The following is a 21,619-nucleotide window of genomic DNA, read 5'->3' as shown; positions in this document are numbered from 1 at the left end:
TTGAAAGAAAGTCAGCCAACACAATCGGCCCAATTTTATTATATAAGTAATATATACTTACTGCGGTAGTAATATATACTATACTTGCGGTAGCTTTTGTTAAGTGGTAGGTGCCATTGCAGAGGGCATCTGCCGATTGCGTGGTGCCTCAGCGTTATACGATGTCTATACTTTATGTGTAAAGTGTCTGCAGAGGAAGGAGGAGGGGAGAGGGAATGAAATTCAATTAGCTACAGATCACTGAATCATTGCCAGCAGTTGTTGCATCTTTTGGTAAAATGCCAGCATGCTGCAGATAATTTTACTTGCTGAAAGAAAGCTTAGCTCATATATGTACAGGACTGTTACAGATCTGTAGGTGTTGAAACAGAATTGCAACAATACGATTGGGGTGTCTGCTTTGGGGGTACGCAGTCTTTTTTTCCCCAAAGTACCGTGAACAGTTGCTAACTTATACACCATATCTGTTCTCTTGCCTCCAAATAACCCAGCTGCTTATATTGCCCGCTTACTGTGAAGCAGTCCACGTGCCGTGGCTACCCGGAGTTTCAATATCTAGTGTATAGATGTTTCACAACTTAAAAACCTAGCGGCTGAGATTGCCGCAGCGATCACGTTCCTTTTGCTTAGCCTGCCTTTTCACTTGCTCTTATACCTCACCTCTAAGATATGAAGTGTGTATCCAGGCAGAGTGCAGTGGAATAGGACATCTTTGAATGCTTTAAGCAGCCCTAATGGGTTTTCTTTCCATCATGTTGGTTTTCTACAGTGGAGGCTCTACCACTGGGACACCCGAGGCATAACGCTGTGGCATCAGCAAAATAGATCCTTGCTCTTTCAGGCTCGAGCTAAGGAGAAATCACTCTAGCAGATGAGAGCTCCATGGTGAGACAACTGCTCGGGTAGCCTACTGCTGCGTGTTCACTCCAAAGCACCACGTGCAGGCGCTTCCCTGAATAGCGCTGGCAAGCCTTGCGATGGATGCTTTTGCATTGTTAAAAATCCCCCCCAAAACTGACAAAAGCCCTTTGGTCGGTGAAGTAGCGATGCTGAGGCCAGCGCTGGTGCCCCAGAAGAAGGTGTGAACTAGAGCCACCGCTGCTTTGTCTAAGTCACTCGGCAAGGCCTGTGCTCCTCACTAGCTCATGTTCTAACCCGTCTCCACACAGCTGTCTGCTCCCAGGAGGCGATGACAGGGCCCTGCCGGGCTGTGATGCCTCGTTGGTACTTCGACCCTAACAAGAGAAAATGCATTCGCTTTATATATGGAGGCTGCGGAGGCAACAGGAACAATTTTGAGTCAGAGGAGTATTGTATGGCTGTGTGTAAAAAGATGAGTAAGTCCTGCCTCCCACTGGCCCTTTTGCAGCTAGCCTCTGTCTGTCTGGCGTTTGGTGTCTCCTCCTCCTTGCCTAGGTCAAGAGAGGGTCCCTGTGTAGCTCATCCTTTTGGTTCTGGTGTCTGCAGCGGTTCTGTCTGTCCTTTTGCAGCAGTCTCCTCTTGTCTCCGCTTCTCTAGGCCTTTAGGGTGAACCTTCCTGGGGAAAGTGGCTCTTGACGTATGTTCTCTGTGCTCACCGTTGGCTTGCGGCTCTTCCTAAGGGCTTAGCTGTCATCTTCCAGATCTATAGCAGGGACCAGGGGCTGTCTCTAACCTCTTGTGGAAACACATAGCTTGCCTGTTGGCATAACTGGCTTTTTTTCCAAATCTGTGGAAGGAAGCACTTGCTTTCCCCAGTCATGTTACCGTACATACGTTTGACCAGTCGATCCTGAAGAGCAGGCTGCTGCTCGCCATTCTCGTGGTAGTAGGTGTTTTCTTGCTACTGTATTTTGGGAAGATATCAAGAGAAGTAGTATAGAATTCAGATTCCCACTTTCACCTTGGTTTGAAATATGAATCATGACTCGATCCCTGCATTTTTGAGAGCTTGAGGTTTTTGGCACCAATTTCAACTGGCTTTTATGTCAGATGATAAAACTACCAAAAACATTTTAACCTCCTTATTAATCTTATTGTTGAACTCCAGCACTTCCACTTCAGCTACCATTAAAGCCTTTTGAAAGGCTTTTTGTGTTATCTGGGGCTTGGCAGTCTGACTATACAGCCATAATCCTATTTACAAAATGGGCTTCATGCAAGTGCTTTAGATTGGGCTGATCTAACTGAAGTGGTGAAATAAAAGATGCGGATGTCAGGAGCTTTTTGTGCAAAAGTTTGTCCTGTTGCAGAGGGATTTGGGGCTGGAAAGAGAGTTCTCTGTGTCCAAGCTTGGTTCAGAAATGCTATGAGCAGGCCTGGAATTCGGTACTGATCTGACATTGTCCCTTGCACGCAAGAATTCTTTCCCCTTTTTCACTCCTCCTTCCCTAGTTAGAGTAAAGGTTTGTGGATTCAGGTGCATGCTAAACTGCAAGGTAAATTTTTTTCCTGAAGAATGCTGTCTTTCAGTGACGTGTTGAAGGTTTTTTCCACCCTGATTACTCAAGTGGTTGAAAGGTGGCCTTAACTTACCCTTTCTGCCCTCCCTCTGCTAAAGAACGACGACAGAGTGCATCACGTTTGCCGTAGATCCTGTCAGAAAGGGCTCTGGGATGTGTAGTTTCTAAAACTGTAGCACGGAAACTTTGTTCAGCATTTCCTGAACTGCAGTATATGGAGTACAGAGCCCCTGTTGTGGATTTTGCAGATGCTTGAAATTGTCAGTTCTGAAATTTTATTTCTCCCCTTGTCGGATTTGAATGTCTTAAAGATACAAACTGTCCAGTTTATGGGGCGAGTCAATTTGTCACACTGAGCCTCCTTCTGTTGCTGTCTTGTCTAATATCATTGCCTGTTAGTCCTGCATGGTGCATCTAGTAGAGAAGGTAGGTAGGTTGTGTAAAAATATTGGGTAGTGTTTTGTGCAGATTTATTGTCAAGCTCCCTAATCATGTTAATGATGTCTGGAGCCAGCTTGTCAGTGAACAGCTAATGCACAAAATGTCATTTAAACTATCCAAAGCCAATGTGAAAGAGAAGAGAAAACAAGTTCTTTATTCTGCAGTCCAAGTCGTTCTGTTGCTGGAGCTGAATAATGCTCGTCTCAGAACTAATGAGAAGACCGAAGAGGTGCTGGTTGCCGCAGTGCATTACTGTGTTTTGGGGATGATGTAACTAACTGATGTTGTGCAGTAAATTGGCAGCTTAAAGGTACCAAAATGGACTCTTGGTAGGTGGCGGTTCAGTAAACTCAGTCTGCCAGATTGTTAATTACGCAGGCGTGGAGATTCCTCTCCCTACCTGTCCTTTGCAGTCCAGGATCACGGTTTTTTGAACCTCCGCTTATCCTATCCTCTCTTCGCAGTGCCAACTGATGATGTGGATGTCTACTTTGAAACCCCTGCTGATGACAACGAACATGCCCGCTTCCAGAAGGCGAAGGAGCAGCTGGAGGTCAGACACCACAACCGCATGGACCGGGTGAGCACCTAGCTTTAGTCTTTTGTGCTGTGCTGCATAGTTGCTGCCCATGTTTTTCTGGACAAATTGACGGTCAACTGACTTCTTTTCCAGTCACCAGCCTTCCGTGTGTTTCTTGCAATCTGACCACACTGTGGCAGTTAGAGTTTCATTTCTTCAGAGTGTTGGGAGAGAGGAATCACTGAGGACACTTGGCTTGCTGCTCAGAGGGCTTAAGTGCTAGGTTTAAACCCCGCAGCAGCTCTGTTGTGCCTTCAAAACCTAGCCAGGCTGTACAAGGGTCTGCCTGCGAAGGCAAATTAGCTCGCAAAGATCAGACATAAATTTGTGCCTTGTTGATGTGTTGGGTCCTTTTCTTGTCCAGGTGAAAAAGGAATGGGAGGAAGCAGAACACCAAGCCGTAAATCTCCCCAAGGCAGAAAGGCAGACTCTCATTCAGGTAAGAGTTGAAGGACCTAAAGAGGAAAGTTACCGGTGCTTGCCCTTCGTCTTCTCAATAAACTAAATGAGAGATAGTAATATCCAAAGCCAAAAGACGACCGGGATGGAAGAACGGCTTTCCTGTTCTGTCAACAGCTGCCTTTTAGAGGAGATTTGATTCACTTGCGTGCTTTGTTCTTAAAGCTGGAGATGATCCGATACTGTGCCAGGTCCTTTCCTAAGCCCCGTAGTAGGAAGCTATCTCACCCCTCAAGCGTAGCGACAGCAGAGCCCAATTGTAACTTCAGACCTGTGGCCTGTTTTGCACTAACCACTGCCTCACAGCCCAGTTCGGATTGGCCCTGACTCTCTGGACACGCATTTCCTGTTCGGGCAGACTTAGGGAAAACCACTTGGGCAGCAGATAAAGCTGGTTTGCTGCCAAAATGCCAATCTTGTGCCTTACGAGGAGAGTTCAGTTAGACGATGAAGTTAATCAGGGATATTCTCAGTACAGGATTGTTAAGGGCAGGCTCTACTGGCAGTGACAACTATATGAAGTTCCCTCAAACCAATATACAACTAAGTGACTGACTCCAGCTGTTAAGCCCACTTTGGATTTTATCCTGGAACATAGTTTTCTCTCTACGGTTTTTAACGTAAGCCACTGTTTGGAAATCTGTGCGAGTCCAAAAGAGTTTTTCATCATCTCTGTTGCAACGTAACGACGCTTAATGGACTCTTCTGGTTCGTTTGGAGATGTGGGTTATGACCTTTCTAATAGAACGTATAGAGGTTTGGTCTGAAGGCGTGCTGGTAAAAAATCCCCTATACGATACCTTTGTAAACTTTTGCAAATTCATAGCGATGGCTCTAGGCTGAAGGGCTCGATCCTGTTTCCATATTGCAGGGTCAAGGGAAAGAGTGAATACTGTATCATTTGTTCAGTACAGTCTGGATCTCCCAGCTTCAACGTGATCTTTATCTGCGAGGCCACGTGCCCTCTTCAGACCTTTGAAATAGGTTGTGAAGCAAGTTTGGAAGGCAAATTGTCACTATTGAATTTGCAAAGATGAAATTGCATCAACATTTCTCAGTGCCCTTCTCTCCTACTGTAAACGCCTAGGACATGCAGTGTGACAGGCTCCATTTGTTCTAAGGAGTTATGTGAGTGAGAATAGGTGACCCTGACGCGTACAGCGCATTTCATGCAGACGACTTTCTTTGTTCTAGCACTTCCAGGCAATGGTGAAATCTCTGGAGAAAGAGGCAGCAAGTGAGAAGCAGCAGCTTGTGGAAACTCACCTGGCTCGTGTGGAAGCCATGTTGAACGATCGCCGTCGGATTGCTCTGGAGAACTACCTGGCTGCCCTGCAGGCTGACCCACCACGGGTGAGGTTTTTTTGCAAGAAATTTTGACAATAGGGTGGCACTGGGTAGGTTGGAAGGTGGGAATGGCTTGGTGAGAAGGCTGCTGAGGCAGAAGCTGGGAATAGATTCCCAGTAAAGCTTTCTCCATCGTGGCAGTTTGTGCTGCAGACCTAGGAGTGGGTCTCCAAATTGACTCACTCTGCTTTCTGCCTGGTTAAAAAACCCTCTGCTTTGTTTAGTGTTCATAAGGCATAGTGTTCTGAGTCAAACAGACTTAATTTAAAAAGAAAATATCCAAGAGGTTAGCGCAGGTGATTGATCTGTCCAGTAAGAAAGCAGGCTCACATCTGAAGTGCTGTATTTCAGCTGTGAATTTTATTTGAATCAAATGGATTTGAACTCTTCCCCTCTTCAAATCCTGCAGCCCCACCGCATCCTGCAAGCTCTGAAGCGCTATGTTCGTGCTGAGAACAAGGACCGTCTGCACACCATCCGCCATTACCAGCACGTCCTGGCAGTTGACCCAGAAAAGGCTGCACAGATGAAATCTCAGGTATAAGAGTGTTTCTATCAAGGGAGGCATTGTTACCCAGCCCTGGCTGTCGGAGATTCTAGAAGCCGTGCGTCAAGTCCTCACGCTAATTTGCTGGGTACTATAGCAACTTCTTATACTTGTGCAGAGATCTCCTATTCTGTATGCATATTGCCTGTCACCAGATACGCTGTCTGTACCATTTTGCTTGGTACTTGACTCAGTGTTAAGAATTGGAACTCTGGTTTTAGCCATGAATTATTGTGGGTCACAATGACAAGTCTAGGGGTTTAGAACTAGTTCGATATCATTTTTGTGTTTCCTTCTGTCAGGCACCCATGAAATTGTTTGCTGGGGACTTGGTCATCCTTGAACAGACTTCCTCACTTCTTTTCAAGACCTCGTGTCTATCGTCTTCTTCATGATGCCTGTGTTTTGGGTTTGTGGGAATTCTTTAGTGCCTCTGCAGAGTTATTGCCTTCTTTCCGAAGCGTAATACCTAACCCTTGCCAAGCACTTGATCATCATTGTTAGCTTTATTAGAAAGTCTGTTTTGATGAGCTTATTTTGTGCTGTTGCCATGCATTTTACTCCTGAGCAGCCAGAAAGTAATTTTCCTTCTGCTGGGTAGTGTCTATGAATATGCTGCTTCAGGTGGGTGTCAAGCCTGGCCAATGTGCTCGTAAGAGTAGTTGCAGATCCTCCACAAATCTTTTGAATTATCTCCTGATACTTGTTTTTACAACCCACTTCTAAAATGGTGAAAGATGTACTGAAAGGCCTAAGTTTCAAATGAAGAGTGGCCTGTTAACATTGAAAGGTCTGTTCATAAGGGTACGTCCTTTCACAAGTTTAGAGAGAAGCAGAGAGACCTCACTGTCCGGTCACGGCTGTAGGAGTGTAATCTGTGTTTTACCAGTCCCGGTTTGTGGCAGGTCTGCTGCTTTGAAGTGTCTTTTAATTCGGTAGCGTGTGAAAGAGATGCAAGAACAGAAAAGAGCGGAGAGCTGCAAGGAGACAATGCGGTGGAGCACACCCGGTGCTGCCAAATGGAAAGAAATAGGCACTGAGGAAAGAATGCTTTATTACTTGGCTGTATAACTAGTAGATGGAAATATCGTGGTTTAAGAGTAAGACAGGGACTGGAGTCTGTTACTGTCGCCTCTGGTGAGGTGTAGAGTAGTGTCGCAGGGGTTTTCTCGAAGCGAACCTCACACTTGGAGGTGCCTGGTCCCGTGGGTTTCCTGTTGTTTCTGGGTGCTAGCAGTGTACCTTCAAGTCTTGCCTCTCGGGTTGTCTGCCACTGATTTGATGATCCTTGTTAAGGTGCGCATCCTCAGAGAGAGTGGTAGCAGTTGTGGTATTCATAAGCTGATGGTTGGCTTGTGATGCGGAATATGTGGTAGGGTTTTCAGAGACAGCTTAGCATATCAAGCGCAGTCCACCCTGACCCTTTGTTCTGATGCTGCCAAAGCCCAAGAGGGAGTGTGTGAACTGTATTCTTAAGCTAAAACCTAAACAGTCTTTAATTCATTCTGAAGGCTGCAGTGTCAACAAATCGACATGCGAGGGATGTAGGTGGTACAGTTCAATTTCCATTCGCTTTACTTTTCAGATGCACTTTAAGCTCCTCAATCGATTCCCTTGATTGACAAGCTGCCACATGTAAAATTAAATTGCTTTCATCCTTGCTCTTAAAGGTCAGGTACACGTCAGATTGTAAAACAGGTCCATTCAACTCCTTAGCTTTTTCCAACATTTGGCCGTCCATATAATTGTTTTTCTTGGTCTGCATGATCCCTGATTATGCAGCACCCTCTTCAGGTCAGGCTTGACTTCACCAGGGAATTTAATATGCTAGGGAAGAGGGATTTGAGGTTGCGTAGAGTTTGAATTTATTTCTCAAATGAAGGGAGAACGCTGTTGCCAGTGGGTGGGTGTAGTGGGTGTAAGACAAATGTAACGCCACCGTTGTTCTGAAAGGCACCTTTGTTCTGAAGCCAGAGTTGATAAATAATATTGTCCGCTCCCTTTGCGTGTATCTTTTCTAGTAGTCAGGAATGATAATTCATTTAATAAAGCACTCGCTTGTAGCTGCTGCAGGAAATGAATTATGACCGTATCTGGCATATGGGAAGTACCAGCTTCAGTGTTTCCAGTGGAGAGCTGGCTACAGCAAGAGTCAGCTGAATCCTCTCTCTCACCCCCAACCTTTCCCAAAGTACTGAGAGCGCCATGAACAACTGGCCAGTTCCAGTGAAGCATGACGTGTTAGAGAGCGTCAGTCAGAGAATTGGACTAGATGGACCCGTGTCGCATTCTGTTGTCTGTCATGGCAGATGCACCAGTAGTAGGTATTTTATTAAACAACTGAAGTATCGGAACGAATCAAGTGACTGACGGTCTTTGCCTACTCCAACGCACTCTTGTACATCTGCAGGTGATGACACATCTCCATGTGATTGAGGAGCGGATGAATCAAAGCTTGTCTCTGCTCTACAAGGTGCCATATGTGGCTGAAGAAATCCAGGATGAGATTGGTGAGTGTCTCTGTGCGCCAGCTCCCGTGCCGCCATGTTAGACTACGAGCTTTTTTATATCAAGGCAAGTGGGCTCCAAAAGACTACTAGCTCCTTTGAGGGGACGCCCTCAACAACAAGCGCTTGGGCTTGGGCTTGGGCTTAGGCTTAGGTAGCGCAGGGCAGATACTCTCTGGGTTTTGCAACACAGCCAGCCAGAATAGCTTGTTCCGAAGAACTTTCACTGTCCGTTTAGAAAAAGCCAACAACATTCAGAATAATAGCAAAGCTCTCGCTCAAAGGGAGTTGAAGATCAGTAAAAATAAGCAGCTACTTTCCCGCTTTACAGAAGTTTAATCCCATCTTGCCAAAACCTCTTGCCACATCAAACCTCTTGGCCCTTATTTGTGTGTATTTCTAGCCAACGCCTTTACTGAGAATTCCAGATGAGACCTCAGAGCATGCAAGATCAGATAACCTGGCAGCCCCGAACAGTGTTCCCCTGCAGCCCTGCCTCAGCTAGGTTCAAACCATCTGCCCCTTTCTGTTCGTGCCAGGCTTCATGCAGTTTGTGTAATATTTCCTCTTATTCCTTTCAGATGAGCTGCTTCAGGAGCAACGCGCAGACATGGATCAGTTCACATCCTCCATTTCTGAATCCCAGGTGGATGTCAGAGTGAGCTCTGAGGAGAGCGAAGAAATTCCCCTGGAGGGCAAACCTTTCCGTCCGTTCCAGGTGAAAACCTTCCCAGCCTTGCCTGAAAGCGAAGGTATGTGGAACTGAAAATTGGGTTCACTGGCTTTACGGAACGTAGGCGCTTTTTCTTAGCCGGTAGGCTCAGCTTGGTGGAACAGAAAGCTCCATCCCTCTGGGTGACTTAAGGCTAAAGCAGTCACCCCAGCAGTACCCCTCAGACTCTGTCCATTGGAAAGAGGCAGTGCTGCTAGTAATTTGCACTGAGCTGCTGTCTTGATTTTCTGATTCTTCTCCTTGCAAAATTGTTGTATCTCTTTCCATTTTGCAGGGAGTGTTAAATTTTTACTGTGTGGCTTGACTCTGGAATTAATCTTCAGTCTTTAACCAAAACGCTCTCATGTAATGTTAAGTCTTTGTGCCGTGACCTGCTGAAGGGCTGCAGGAATTCTCTTTATTGTTTTAAAAATGTATATTTATTATATTTTGTATCATCGGGTGTTGACAGCTGGTGTGTGCGTGTGTATTTATTTTAAACATGCTTGAACAGAGTCCTGAGCTTAAAGAAAGCTGTAGACTAAAAGCTTTTCCCAGGGTCTGAGTCAGAAATCATGCACAAGCCTTTTTTCCTTTCTCTCTTAATCTCCTTTCTCTGCTATTTTTGTTTTTGTTTTCCCTCCTGCTAGATCCTCAGCCGGATTTGTACCATCCAATGAAAAAAGGTTGGTTCTAAGCTGCTCCCTCACAGCGCTTTCGATCACTCTCCTACCTTCTCAGTGTGTTTGATAGCTTCATTTTAGTTTCATACTCACCTTTGTTTTCATTTCCCTGCTCTCGTTTAGATCAGTAACTTTCGATTTTGCTTGTTTAGGCGTAGTGTTAAAGAAACGAGCTAGTCTGAGCATCTAATTGATTGTGTATGTTCCTCCCTGACGGGCTCACGAGGTGTCTCAGAGTGCATGGAGTAGCTTCTTTGCCCTCAAGAAACGTGGGCCTAGCGGTCTGTCTGCAACCGTGCAGTACTTTGCATCTCTTCACGTGTACTCATGGTCGACACTTCTCAAAATAAACCTTTGCGGTGCTGATGGTAGATAGTCTAGAGGCTCTTCTGCCTGCTCTGGAATCTGTCCTTATCGCCCGATGACAGCACTAAACTAGGAATGAAAGTGCTGCAGCAGACATAGGCTGTGTTTCCCAGCTAAATGTCCTCCTAGATATTAAAGAGCGCAGCTGGTCTGGGACAGATAAATTAGGAAATTCCTTCTGTGTTGATGGTCTCCTCGGCATCCCCTTTTCATCTCTCCGTACTAGCAAAGTCCTGTGTGATTATCCATTTCTCCTTTAGCTCATTATTAATTCTGCAGTAACTCAGTGCCTGGCTAAAAAGGGGCTGCCTGGGCCTTAAGGGTGGCATAGGAACATTGGCGTTAAAGTAGATCCTCTGTTAGCGATACGGTCTCAGGCAAAGATCAGGCCTGGCTGATCTGCTACTGCAGATCTAGTTCCTGAAGTAGAAATGGAAGGCTAATTTTTAAAATGCTCTTGCAGAGCAGTGGTGCATGTGCTACACGTGGGGAGTAAACCCAGCATTTTCATCTGCCTTTGGTTCCAAATATGTTGTGCAGAATCTCAAAGGAGAGCAAAGGATTTTGCTAATAACCATTTAATATGAACACAAATAGTTTTGTAACGTGGTGAAGGCCGGATAGCTTGAAACTATTCTCATTATCAGCGTTTCTCTACAAATGTAAGTCACCTTCATCCCTCTTGTGGAACAGTGTACAGCTAATTCAGTGTATTGGCTGCTCTGGAATGAATTAGGACAGCCTTTAGTTTGAATTTTTTTTTTTTTTTTTACAACTGCTTTGTTGACTTAAAGATGATAAGTATAGGCTGGCTCTTCCCGTTTGGGTAAATGGAAGAGTTTCTGCTGACTTGGGGACAAAATTATATCCTGCACTTGCCCCTTCTCTCCCTTCCCTTTTCATTTCACGAGGGCTGCTAGGGAGTTTTAGAGGTTTTTTTGTGCGTGTGTGGGATTTTATTCCCTGGGAAGTATATAACCTAAACTGTGCCTTTGAGCTACGTAGAACTGGGTCTGTTATTTGGTACAGCGCTCTGTGACAAATAGCAAAGCTCAGTGCAGCAGCTGAACTCCCAGCCCTGGAGACTAAGCTACGTTGGCTCCTGAGAATTGAATAAAGCAGCCATAGGCCAAAAGCTGACACAGGAGTTCTCTAAAAACTATTTGTGGCTAGTCTCTCCCGAAAATCCCAATCACTGACTTTCACAATAACATGACCTGCTTCGACAGCAGTGAGAAGTCAGACTGGCAGTCTTGGCCGTGCTTGGAATCTGATTACTGTCTCCAAAGAACCGCACAGGAAAAGGGGATGCACTAAAACCCGAGATGCTTCTTTTGGGAGGAGTTGGAGTGAAACGTTCGTTTCCTTGGCATTTTGAGGCAGTAGAAGCTTGTCACTGTAAAAACTTGCCTGGGAGCCAACTAGCCTTTCCTTGCATCTCATCAAAGAACGTGCTGCCAATTTCAGCAGCAGTTGACATAATGTCTTAGGCAACCTGCAAGCTCAGCAGCTTGTGGAGAGGTGTATGCAATCACTGGCAAAGTGTTAAGCGCTGTAGTAATATTTCCCCGACTTCGTGCTCCTCGTTGGAGAGACCCCGCTGTAGGTTTGAGGCTTCGCTGTCCTCCTGCTTTTGCCTTAGGGAGGCATAGGTGTTGTGAAGGACGTTACGTTGTGCCTCCTGATAATGGAAAACTGGCGTTCTCCTAACTTGCTATGTTATGTTAGGTCTGAGTGTCTTGCATCAGGCTCTTCTGTTATTGATCTGATCTATTTATAAACGCTTGAGATCAAAACAGTTTATGCAGAGCAGCCGCCTTCTGTTAATTGATATTCTGCTCTTGAGCCTATGCTAGTTTCAGCCTAGGAATGGGTGAGTGATGTTCTGGTACAAAGGCTAGTGTAGTTCTTTGCTCCTCCCTTGCCCTGGGATTTATTGTTTCTGGGCTTGTGCCAGATACGGGACAGCAGCTCATTACAGAGCCGTGCTGGGTGACCTTGAAATTCTCATTCCTGAGGCACTTGCTGATGCGCTTGGTTTCAAAAGAATGGGCGATGCTGACCGTGCGGTTGAAAGCGTTCCCTGCACGCTGGGTCTCAGCAGAGAGGAGATGTGTACTTCCGTCCGGGGGTCACGGTGAGGTGGTGACGACCCAGGGTGACATTTGCAGAAAGGACCGGCGCGCTCACAATTTGTGTTATATGTTGCCTTGGACCTTCTCTAACAGCAGCACTTTAACAGTATGGTATTTCTGGATTTACACTTCAGCCTGTTTTTGGTGAGTCTTGTCTGCTCCTCTCATTGCCACCTCATTTCCCCTCATTAACAGAACCCCCCAATCACTCGTCACTGTAGCGTAGCTTATGAGCTCCCCTTCTGACACAACAGCATGAAGACAGGTTAATAATCAGCGGTCCATGCAGTTAAACGCGCTAGCCATGGCAGCTCTGCAGAGAGTAGGTAACCCTTCCTAAATGTCACTGAGGGCTGACTGACGGTCCCTGCTTTGCTCTTTTGGTGCAGGTTCTGGCATGACTGAGTTGGATGGGCTGATTGGCGCTGAAGAAAAAGTGATTAACAGCAAGAACAAAGTGGATGAAAATGTGGTGAGCCCTCCACCTTTATTTTGTACAGCAAAGCCTGCCGTGGACACTAATTAATAGCCGTGGCTTATTTCCATGTCTCCTTCCTGCTTACAGAATGTCAGTGTATTCGTTATCCATATGGTGTGGGGGAGTCAGTTTTCTGACTGTTGTAGGCTCTTAATACTGATTAGCATGAGAAGGGTGGGAGGGCGAGGGAAGGAGAGAGATCTAGATCTTTGGCAGTCTGAGCTGGAGAAGCGTCTGATTTAGTAACTGCTTTCCCAAGCAGAGACCCTTTGATATGCCTTCATTTTTAGCTAGGTAGCTTGCTGTCTCAATACACCGAATGCTGGTGTGTTCCATCTGTCTTCTCACCTATTTTTCATGGCAAGGAGGGCCTTACTGCCTTCTGAAGGTGAGCGACCCAGTAGGTATTAGCTCTGTCTACAGTGTAAAGAATTTACTAGGTCAGAGTGGCAGCTGACTTGCCTCCGTTCCCTGGGTTTAAAAAAAAAAAAAGTTGACTTTGGAGAGTTTCCTTTGAAAATTGTATTATAGCCACAGGTTGGATCTGACACGACAGAAATGCTGTGTCCAAGGCAAGTGCCTCGTTTTTAAATTGGGTCTTTAGTTTGAGGTAGTCTGAACATCCAAATGGTTGCAGTACTAACTCAGGTGCCTTTAAAAGTTGGAAAACATCCCACGCTGTTGAGAGCAGGGGAAGGACGGTAGGTGGTTCAGAGTCTTTGCTAGTATTCATTAAAGGTCTCCTATCTGCCTTCATATTCCTTCTCCCACCCATTGTGTATGGCTCCTTTCATAAAACGCTTTTGTGACTGTTTTCAGGTAATTGATGAAACCCTTGATGTGAAGGAAATGATTTTCAACGCGGAGCGTGTTGGTGGGCTGGTGGACGAGCCGGTATGTATGTGGCTACCGAGTCTAGCCGAGTGATCGGCGAATTCCTAAAGCTGGATTTCGGTTCCTGTGTGTTACTGAATTCCAGGGGTTCGGTGCCTTGACGCTGCTCTGGCAGGTCGTGCAGAGTATAATGCAGTACAGCATTTCTGCATAAAGATGTAAACCGTGGACGCACGTAGATGCTAACCTGACTCTGTAGTTGCAAAAGTGTTTTGTGGGATAGGAAAGCGGTGTGGGTCAGTGCCTGTCCAGAACGCCTCAGTGGGGGAACAATTCTGTGCTCGTTATCCTTTTGGTGAGATAGATATTTAGGGGTGAGATATTTAGGGGTGAAATAAATATTTACCCCGTCTAGTGTAATCAGTCATGTCTCGATACCGTAGATGGTTGACGACCTTACTGGTGGCCGCCTTTTAGGTTTGCATTTAGCAGCGCACCTCCCGCGTCGCTCGTCCTCTACCCGCTCCGTTGTTTTCTTCCCTCCAGGATAATGACAACTCCCTTCGCGATGACTTCAGTTTCAGCAGCAGCGCCCTTATTGGTCTGTTGGTGATTGCTGTTGCCATAGCTACTGTTATAGTCATCAGCTTGGTGATGCTGAGGAAGAGGCAGTATGGGACCATCAGCCATGGAATTGTGGAGGTGAGAAACAACTGCTCCGTAACTGAAGATGAAAATAGTCAGCATTGAATCACATGTTGTGTGTAGGGGGCGAAGATGGCAGTAGCTGCCAAGCCATCAACTGTTCTGCTCCTAGCTAGATGGGACTTAACTCCGTAGGTGCCGACATCTTCATCGCTTATTTATTAGTACGCGGGTATCAGCCATTGGCGTGCCATGCTGGGACCTGTCACTTCACAGTAGTATTTGCTTATCACGAGGAATTCAATTAGGCTTCCCTGTCTGGCTCAGGGTAGGATTTAGCAGTAAATGAGCTTTTCAGGCGATGTCTTTAGCAGGGGAGTAAGTCAGTCAATCTATAGCAATTTGTCCTCCCAACTACTGTAACGACTATGAAGACAGCGCGATCGGCTGAACGCTGAGAAGCGATTCCTTCTCCTTCCTTTGGCTCCCAACATGCACGTTTCTAATGACAACTTAATGGAGTCTGGAGAAGGCTGCTTTTCCCCTTTGCCCAACTGATGCGGGAAATTATAACGACCTCTTTAATGAAAGAAGCGGGTCCCAAATTTGTAACGTTAGCTAACTTAATAGAGATTTGTGGAGAACATCCCCAAGAGCAGGCAAGGAGGCATGAGCAGCCGAAGGAGGAACTCTGTTAAGCAGGTTAGTTTTTGTGGCTTACCTTTTTTTTCCTGTTTACTGCTTACCACGGTATGTATGCAGCGTTTGTATGTCAGCTCTTGTTACTATGAAATAAAGCTTGCAAGTACCTCCTTTGACCAGTAACCGTCTGGTCTTTCTAAAGGTTGACCCGATGCTTACCCCAGAAGAGCGGCATCTGAGCAAGATGCAAAACCATGGCTACGAGAACCCCACTTACAAATACCTGGAGCAGATGCAGATATAAAAGAGGTGAAGATACACCAGCCCTGACCGGGAAGGGAGCAGGGCGGAGGGCCAAAGTGGTCCAGCGTTTTGGATCAACTACTGACCAACAGTTGCTTCGAGAGGACTTCATCTTACATTCAGAACTCCTGGATCATTAAGACTATAATTACTACTGTAGAGTTGCAATTTCCATTCTTTTAAATGGGTGAAGAAATGATAATATAACAATACGATATATAAATCTCCTTAAATGGGAAAAATGGATCTATTGCAGATATTTGACTGAGATGTAGTTTTCTTTTTTTTTTTTTTAAGAATCTGAAAAATACCAGTTCCGTTGTACTGTTGTCTGATACAAGCTCTATATTATAAAATGGGAAATGTTGATTTTTATTTCTGATAGACCACCTGTATATTGAGGGTCATTTGTACCAGCCCGGCTTGTAAAAAGGAGACAGTTGTGGCTCTTCAGTCATTTTGGCTTTTATATATAAAGCAGTATTCTTTTTTCCTTTTTTTTTTTTTTTTTTTTTAAGTGAATTTCGCTGGGAGTTGCAAAGAGATTAATTTAGGGATAGGAACTATGACAGCATAAGCAAGGAAGCAATTGGGAATGGTAACTAACAAAAATCCTTATAACGAGAAAAAGAGAAAAAGAAAAAAAAAAAAAAGAAAAAAAAACCCCATCCTCATATGCCAGTGATGTGCACCCTGCTGCTTAGCAGTGTGGGCTCTAGGAATCAAGACTCCCTGGAGGCAAGGAGTTAAAAGGCTTCTAGCATCTCTGTTTATAGTTATTCTAGTGGAATGTTAGAACATGGTTTGTGCATACTGGGGTCTGCACATTCCCCTTCCAGATTCAGTTCTGCTCTAGAGTTGGAAGTTCCTGGTATTGAATTTAAATCCTCCGTTCTGAACCAGTTTCCTTCAGTACTCACCTGGCATTAACAGCCCCCTCTTGCTACTACTTTCTAATTTTCCCCAGCTCTCCTGCCTCGCCAACGTGGTAAGTAGTTAAGAGACGCAGGGTTTTCAGCCTTTGCATCTCTTTGGGTGATGTTGGGCCATAGGCACGGCTTTGGGTGTTTGCTCAGAAATGACAAATCACTGCAATAATCAGTACCTTGGGAGCTGACGAACGTGGAGTTCACTTTCACTGGGGTTAAGCGAGGGGTAGGTTGGGAAAGGGATACTGCCTGCTTTAAGGGAAATTGGATGCATAGGCCCCGAGAAGAACAAAAGGGGTATTGTTCCACTCACCATCATGTCTTTGTAATGCTTGTATAGTTGGTGTTTATGCTCACGGCTTTTTTAAATCTGGAGGTTCTGGTAACCTGTGGTGTATTTTTTCTATTTTTCCTGTGACTTTATTTTTTCTTCCCCCTTCCGTGTCTCTTCCCACTATGCACAGATTTACCTGCAAACTCCTTAGTGTGGTCTGTGGGGAATGTACAAAGTTTAAACACATCAATAAACACTTTAACTTCCAGATCGTTTCTTCTCTTTATTCACGGGCTCGCTTAAGTTTCTCTCTCCTCCCACCGTGTCCTTGCCAAACCCGCAGAGACCTTTCCCCACCTTTTTGTCCACCTCTGCTTCAGCGGCCAGCGTTGCAGGAATGTGCTGATATAGAGTATGTATAGGCATGCCCGATGTCTGTTGTGGTACTTCCAGATCCCGCTGGCCTTTGCGGAGAGAAGGAGGCGCGACACTAAACCAACGCCCGGGACTCCTGAATAACGTTACGTCCTCCCGCTGCAGCCATTAGACGCTGGAGCGCAGGTCACTTAGAGCTGTGGCTGCTGTTGGTCACCTGGCTGTCTGTAGAAGCCATCGCGAAGGGTTCTGCGGCGGTGAAAATGCCGGAACCGCTCCCTGGATGAAGGCGGTCGCTGGCACGGCTTCTGAGAGCGAGCAGAGCCAAAGCGCGCTGCAAAAGCAAGCTGTTCCTGCCGCTCGGCCGTCCACCCGCACTTCCTAGCGAGCTGTAGGAACAGATGCAGGTGGTGGGGAAGCAGAGTTGGGTAGCACGGTGATTGTGCTGGCTTCGCGCTCGGAGCCTGTGTTGCCTGCAAGCCTTAGAAAGAGGGTGGTTGGGCAGAAGAAGGGAGGCTGCAGGAAATCTTCGGATTCATAGATGAGAGGGCAGAGAAAAAGAGAGGCCTCAACAGTTGACACAGTTTCCTTGAATGCTTTCTGTTGCGGATGGCCAGATCTGAAATACTTGGAAGATGTCAGGAGCCCGGGGCAGTAGTTGGCTAACTATGGTTAACGTTTACTGTGTCACTTCTAATGGTTTTGGTTTGCGAAGGGAAAGAACTTGCCTGTTTGGTTTAACTTTTTCTTCCAGAACACCTAAAATGAATGGCCTGTAAAGCTCTCGGCTGTCTCTGCTCCTGTATGTCATTCCTCTTCTTTGAAGTTTGACCTCGAACGCAAATTCCTCCTCCTCGTGTCTCGGTGAAATGACTGAGGAGTCATTGCCATTTGAACGCTGTTTTAGGAGGCCAAGAGGCAGAATTAATCTTCCTTCGCATTGATCTGAGCAGTTCCCAATAGGTCTGAATGAAGAGGGGGAGAGGAGGTAGGAGGAAACATGAAAGCTTTGAATGGGAAACCATCGTGTGTCCTGTTTCTCCTTAAATGTGGGCTCCTTGGTTCCACTGGAACTTCCATGTTCTGGTTAAATTATTCAGACTCTGCAGAAAAGAACAGATGCTGTCCTAGAAAATGCCGTCTGTTGGCTTGTCACAACTACTTGGGAAAGAGTTTTGATTTCAAACTGTAAATTTCATTTAAATGATGCCAGAGCAAATCTTCAGTCCAAAGCTCGCTCTTGAACTGCACCCTCAGGTAGGGTGACCTGAAAGAGAAACAAATGACAGAGGCTGTGGACTGAACTCCAGAATTGAATTTGGGTATTAGATTTTTCCTTCGATAAATTCTATTAGTCCTACAAAATAAATACATCAGGCTGGAATCAAAGTCTATTAGTTCCTTGCTTTGGCACAGGCTGCCGAGTGCTCAGGATCGATTCTGTATGATGGATTTTGACGGCAGCTTGTGAAAAGTAATGTTTAAAAATATTCACTTGAAGATGGGTGCTGAGATGAGTCCCAGTCGTTTCTGGTATCAGCCGTGCAAATGAAGGGCTGATGTCCCAGCAGAGAGGCCACAGGGTAGTTGGGGGAAGCGTCAAAAGTTTCATTAAAATTAGATGATCCAAAGCACGGTGGCGTAGTTGGTTGGTAAAAGACTTGCAGAGTGTTGTAGAGAGCTGCATTTCAGAAGAAAACTGTGATTTAAAAAAAAAAATAGTAGTGCTCTGTTGACCTTTTAAGAGGAGCAGCGTAGTTCTCAGTTAAGGAAAAAGGAGGTTGGAGAGAGGGGCCTTTGGGAACGCTGAGCAGAGGAGGAAGCGGCTGGGTCAGTTCGTCTCCTTATGGCAAAGCTGTTTGTTAATGTTGCTTCTCCGAGGGTGCGGTGGGCTAACGCACGGTGAAACCGTTCTGTGCACGATGCTAGGTGGGTGTAACGTGGGCGGATTTATTTTACCAGCCTCGCTAGTCTTTCATGCGGAAAGCAATACTTACCGACACGCACGTGGAGCGTGTTTTCTACCTGCAGCCCCGGTCGACAGAAGAGGTTGAAGGTGCTTGTGACAAGAGGAGCCCAAGTCCGTGGTGATGTGGTGGTGCCTTTCCCTGCGCTGCTCCATCAAAAGGTAACGTTATCCTGATGGAGCCCATAAAACCTCCTCACCCTTAGACCGAGGGTGTTTTAGCCCTGAGCATCCATGTTTCTGGGAGCAAGCTGCAGATCTCCAGGTGCCGTCCGTCCTGTTGTCCAGCTCTAGTGCAGTGCTTAAAGTTGGTGTCGGCACACGGGAATTTCTTTGCGTGGGTCTCCAGAGCAGTTGCAACTCGGTATTTGGCATCGGCGCTTTGCTCGTGGCTGTACTGCAACGGCAGAGGCTTTTAGATGTGCACAGCAAAGGGTCAAACAGCGATCAGCTGGGAGAGAGCCCGTTTTTATAGGACATCGTCACAGGTAACTGGCAAGCAGAGTAATAAAGAGTAAGACAGGGAAAGCGAGGGCAAGCGGAACTAAATGCTAACGTTAGATAGTTGGAAAAGTGTGAAAATATCTCCGTCGAGCCTTTGAAAAATGGTGGGCTGCTGGAAATGAGCATTGATCTCTGCAGCGTACACAGGACGGCAAACGGAGTCAGTATAATAATCTTGTCTGTGCTGACCCGACGCTGCCGCTGCTCTGCAGCAATTTCTCAGCCCCTGTAACGAGCTGTTCGTGCTCTCGGGTCTCAGGTCTCGGTGGGACCACGTGCGAATCGCCTGGCCGGGATGGAAGCCTTGGGGAGCTGTAAGGCAGCAGGCTTAAAAGCTGTTTCTCCAGTGCAGGAGTCAGGGCATCCTTAACTCGTGCCGTTCCTTAGCGGGCGGTGCCGGATGCCTCTCCCCAGCTTCACCCTTTGATCCCAGCGGGCACCGGTCGCATCGCTGCAGCTGCGGTGAGAAGGCTCTGCCGAGTGCAGCGCGTAGCGGAGACGAGGCATTAATGCGTGTGTATGTGATTCTGCAGGAACGAGCATGTTAAAAACACAAGAGTTTTGCTGTATTTACCAGTGACCTGTGGGGAGCCTGTGCTTTGTTGCCGGAGCACTTAACCTCTGGCCTGTAGGCTCTCCGTGCGGTCTGCCAGGACAGTTTAATGTAGACTCTTTCATTTCAAGCAGCTCTCCTTTCCCAAAAGCAATTTGAGAACAGGCTGCGGGCTATTTGTCAAATAGCGTCGGGCGGCCTCTGGATGGCATCTGGGAGGTTCTCTGAGCGGCCGCCGTGCCCGTCGCCGGCAGCGTGCCGAACAAACCTGGTGCTCGGGAGCGTTGGGCTGAAGGTGATGGGAAAGGCTGGGGCCTGAGGGAAGGGCTCCGATCTCCCCGAAAGGTTGCCATGGGCTATGTCAGTGGGAGGGGGGGTAAAGACCCTGCAATGGCAGAGGTAAGAGGTGGTGGTGATGGAGCATGGTCTGTCAAGCCTTAATATCCTCTTCCAAAATTGCTGGCTCTAACTGGAACAACTTAGGGGATATTCCTGTTTTCTGGAGGCTTCCTCATCCTCCCTCCTTGCAGCTTCGTGGAGCTGCGGGTCCTACAGCCTGGCTGCGCGTGTTGTGCGAAGGTATGTGACTTAGCAGATTTTCTGTTGGCCATGCCTTAGACTTGCCCAGATGGCCCCTTTCATCTCTGGATGGGAGAGCAGAAGGGGCAGGGGGAGCCAGTTTTACCTGTGAATTTTCCTCCTAGCATCCTCTAAGTCCCTGCAGTCTCCATGGCAACGCGAGCCGGTCCGAATCCTTCCTCTCAGCCTGGGCTCGAGGCCATTCCGGAGGCAGAAACCTCTCGAAGGCTGGCTGCCCCGGACCGGGAGCGTCTCACCGTGCTTTCATGCGAGAGCACGGATTCCCCCGGAAGGCAACCTCAGCCCTTCCACCTCCTCACCTGCCCCCTGCAAACGTTACGTGGTGGGGAGCCCCTCTTTTCTCCAGCCGGAGACGACGTGGACGTGCAAACAGCCCGTGGGGCAGCCCCATGGACCACCTCCGAGTCCGTGCCCGCGCGGCTTTTCTCCGTCCGACCGTGTAGCAGTAAGTGAAGCACCTGAGGCTTCGATGTGTTTGGTCTTTGCTTTGAAACTTCTGAGTTGCTGCTCCTTCCAGGTATCTGTGCTCGGAGAGAGGAGAAGGATGCGATTATTTTTTTCCCCCTGCCTCTGATGCGAAGCCTGGTGACCTCTGAGGCTGCAGCGTGCCAGCGGTTTTACCGGGAGCTCCGGAGTTTCTTCCGTCCGAGGAAGTGGAAGATGCATTTCCGGCGAGAAAGGAAGCTGTTCATGACGAGGATGAAAGGTGCTTTACTTAGCCTATAAGTGACTCTAGCAATCTGCCTAGAGCTCGAAAGCTGATGAGAGGTCTCTCTGGTGCCATGGCCTTGAGAAGGTCCTGTTCTTACAATGCCTGCGTACCCCGAGCGCTTGGCGTGCAGCCCCGAGTTTGTGCCGCTGCCTGCTGCGATGCTGCCCGTGCCTTGTAGGCGCGTTTGGCATCGCTACCGCTACGGTGCTGCCCACCTTAGCAAACCCTGTGGGCTTGCCGGGACTCTTCCGACCCCTTTCCCCAGCGAGCTGAGTTGTGTACCCTAAATTTCTGGGGAGGCGATGCCGTGAAGGAGGCTGGGTGTCCTGCAATACGCATTCGCTGACTACACAAGATCCCGCAGGCTGTGTGCTGTATTTTTCTACTGGGAGAAACACGTATGGGCTTAAATTGTGTTGAAATTCTCTCCCTGCAAAACCTATTTCTCTCATGTCTAGGAGGCTGGGGGTGCTTTTTTGTTCTGCTGCTCCCGCTGGACAACGCAGATGGCGGGGATAAGGAAGATGCTGTTGTGACTGAGTTGGATTGAATATCCCTTGGGGGTTGTATCATGGCAATTGTTTAG

The 21,619-nt window shown here is 47.1% G+C and overlaps 1 protein-coding gene across 5 annotated transcripts in view; it reads left to right on the top strand.

Moving 5' to 3' along the window:
• Positions 1-16,591, top strand: part of APLP2 (amyloid beta precursor like protein 2) — a 49,123-nt gene extending 32,532 nt beyond the window's left edge. Inside the window, exons 7-18 of one of the 5 annotated variants that reach the window (XM_072884476.1) lie at positions 1,170-1,337; positions 3,347-3,462; positions 3,827-3,901; positions 5,116-5,274; positions 5,678-5,806; positions 8,226-8,325; positions 8,904-9,074; positions 9,685-9,720; positions 12,608-12,690; positions 13,516-13,590; positions 14,077-14,232; positions 15,020-16,591. In XM_072884476.1, coding sequence (XP_072740577.1) covers positions 1,170-1,337; positions 3,347-3,462; positions 3,827-3,901; positions 5,116-5,274; positions 5,678-5,806; positions 8,226-8,325; positions 8,904-9,074; positions 9,685-9,720; positions 12,608-12,690; positions 13,516-13,590; positions 14,077-14,232; positions 15,020-15,121 — 1,370 coding nt within the window. In that variant the 3' untranslated portion in view covers positions 15,122-16,591. The remainder of the gene's footprint in view (positions 1-1,169; positions 1,338-3,346; positions 3,463-3,826; positions 3,902-5,115; positions 5,275-5,677; positions 5,807-8,225; positions 8,326-8,903; positions 9,075-9,684; positions 9,721-12,607; positions 12,691-13,515; positions 13,591-14,076; positions 14,233-15,019) is intronic. The other 4 variants (XM_072884472.1, XM_072884471.1, XM_072884474.1 and 1 more) reach the window with 4 other exon arrangements.
• Positions 16,592-21,619: the final 5,028 nt, after the last annotated feature.

Source organism: Ciconia boyciana, chromosome 20 (genome assembly GCF_034638445.1).
Source record: "Ciconia boyciana chromosome 20, ASM3463844v1, whole genome shotgun sequence".
Classification (NCBI taxonomy): Eukaryota; Metazoa; Chordata; class Aves; order Ciconiiformes; family Ciconiidae; genus Ciconia; species Ciconia boyciana.
Note: the sequence above shows the minus strand (reverse complement) of the source record. Positions and strands in the feature narration are given on the sequence as shown.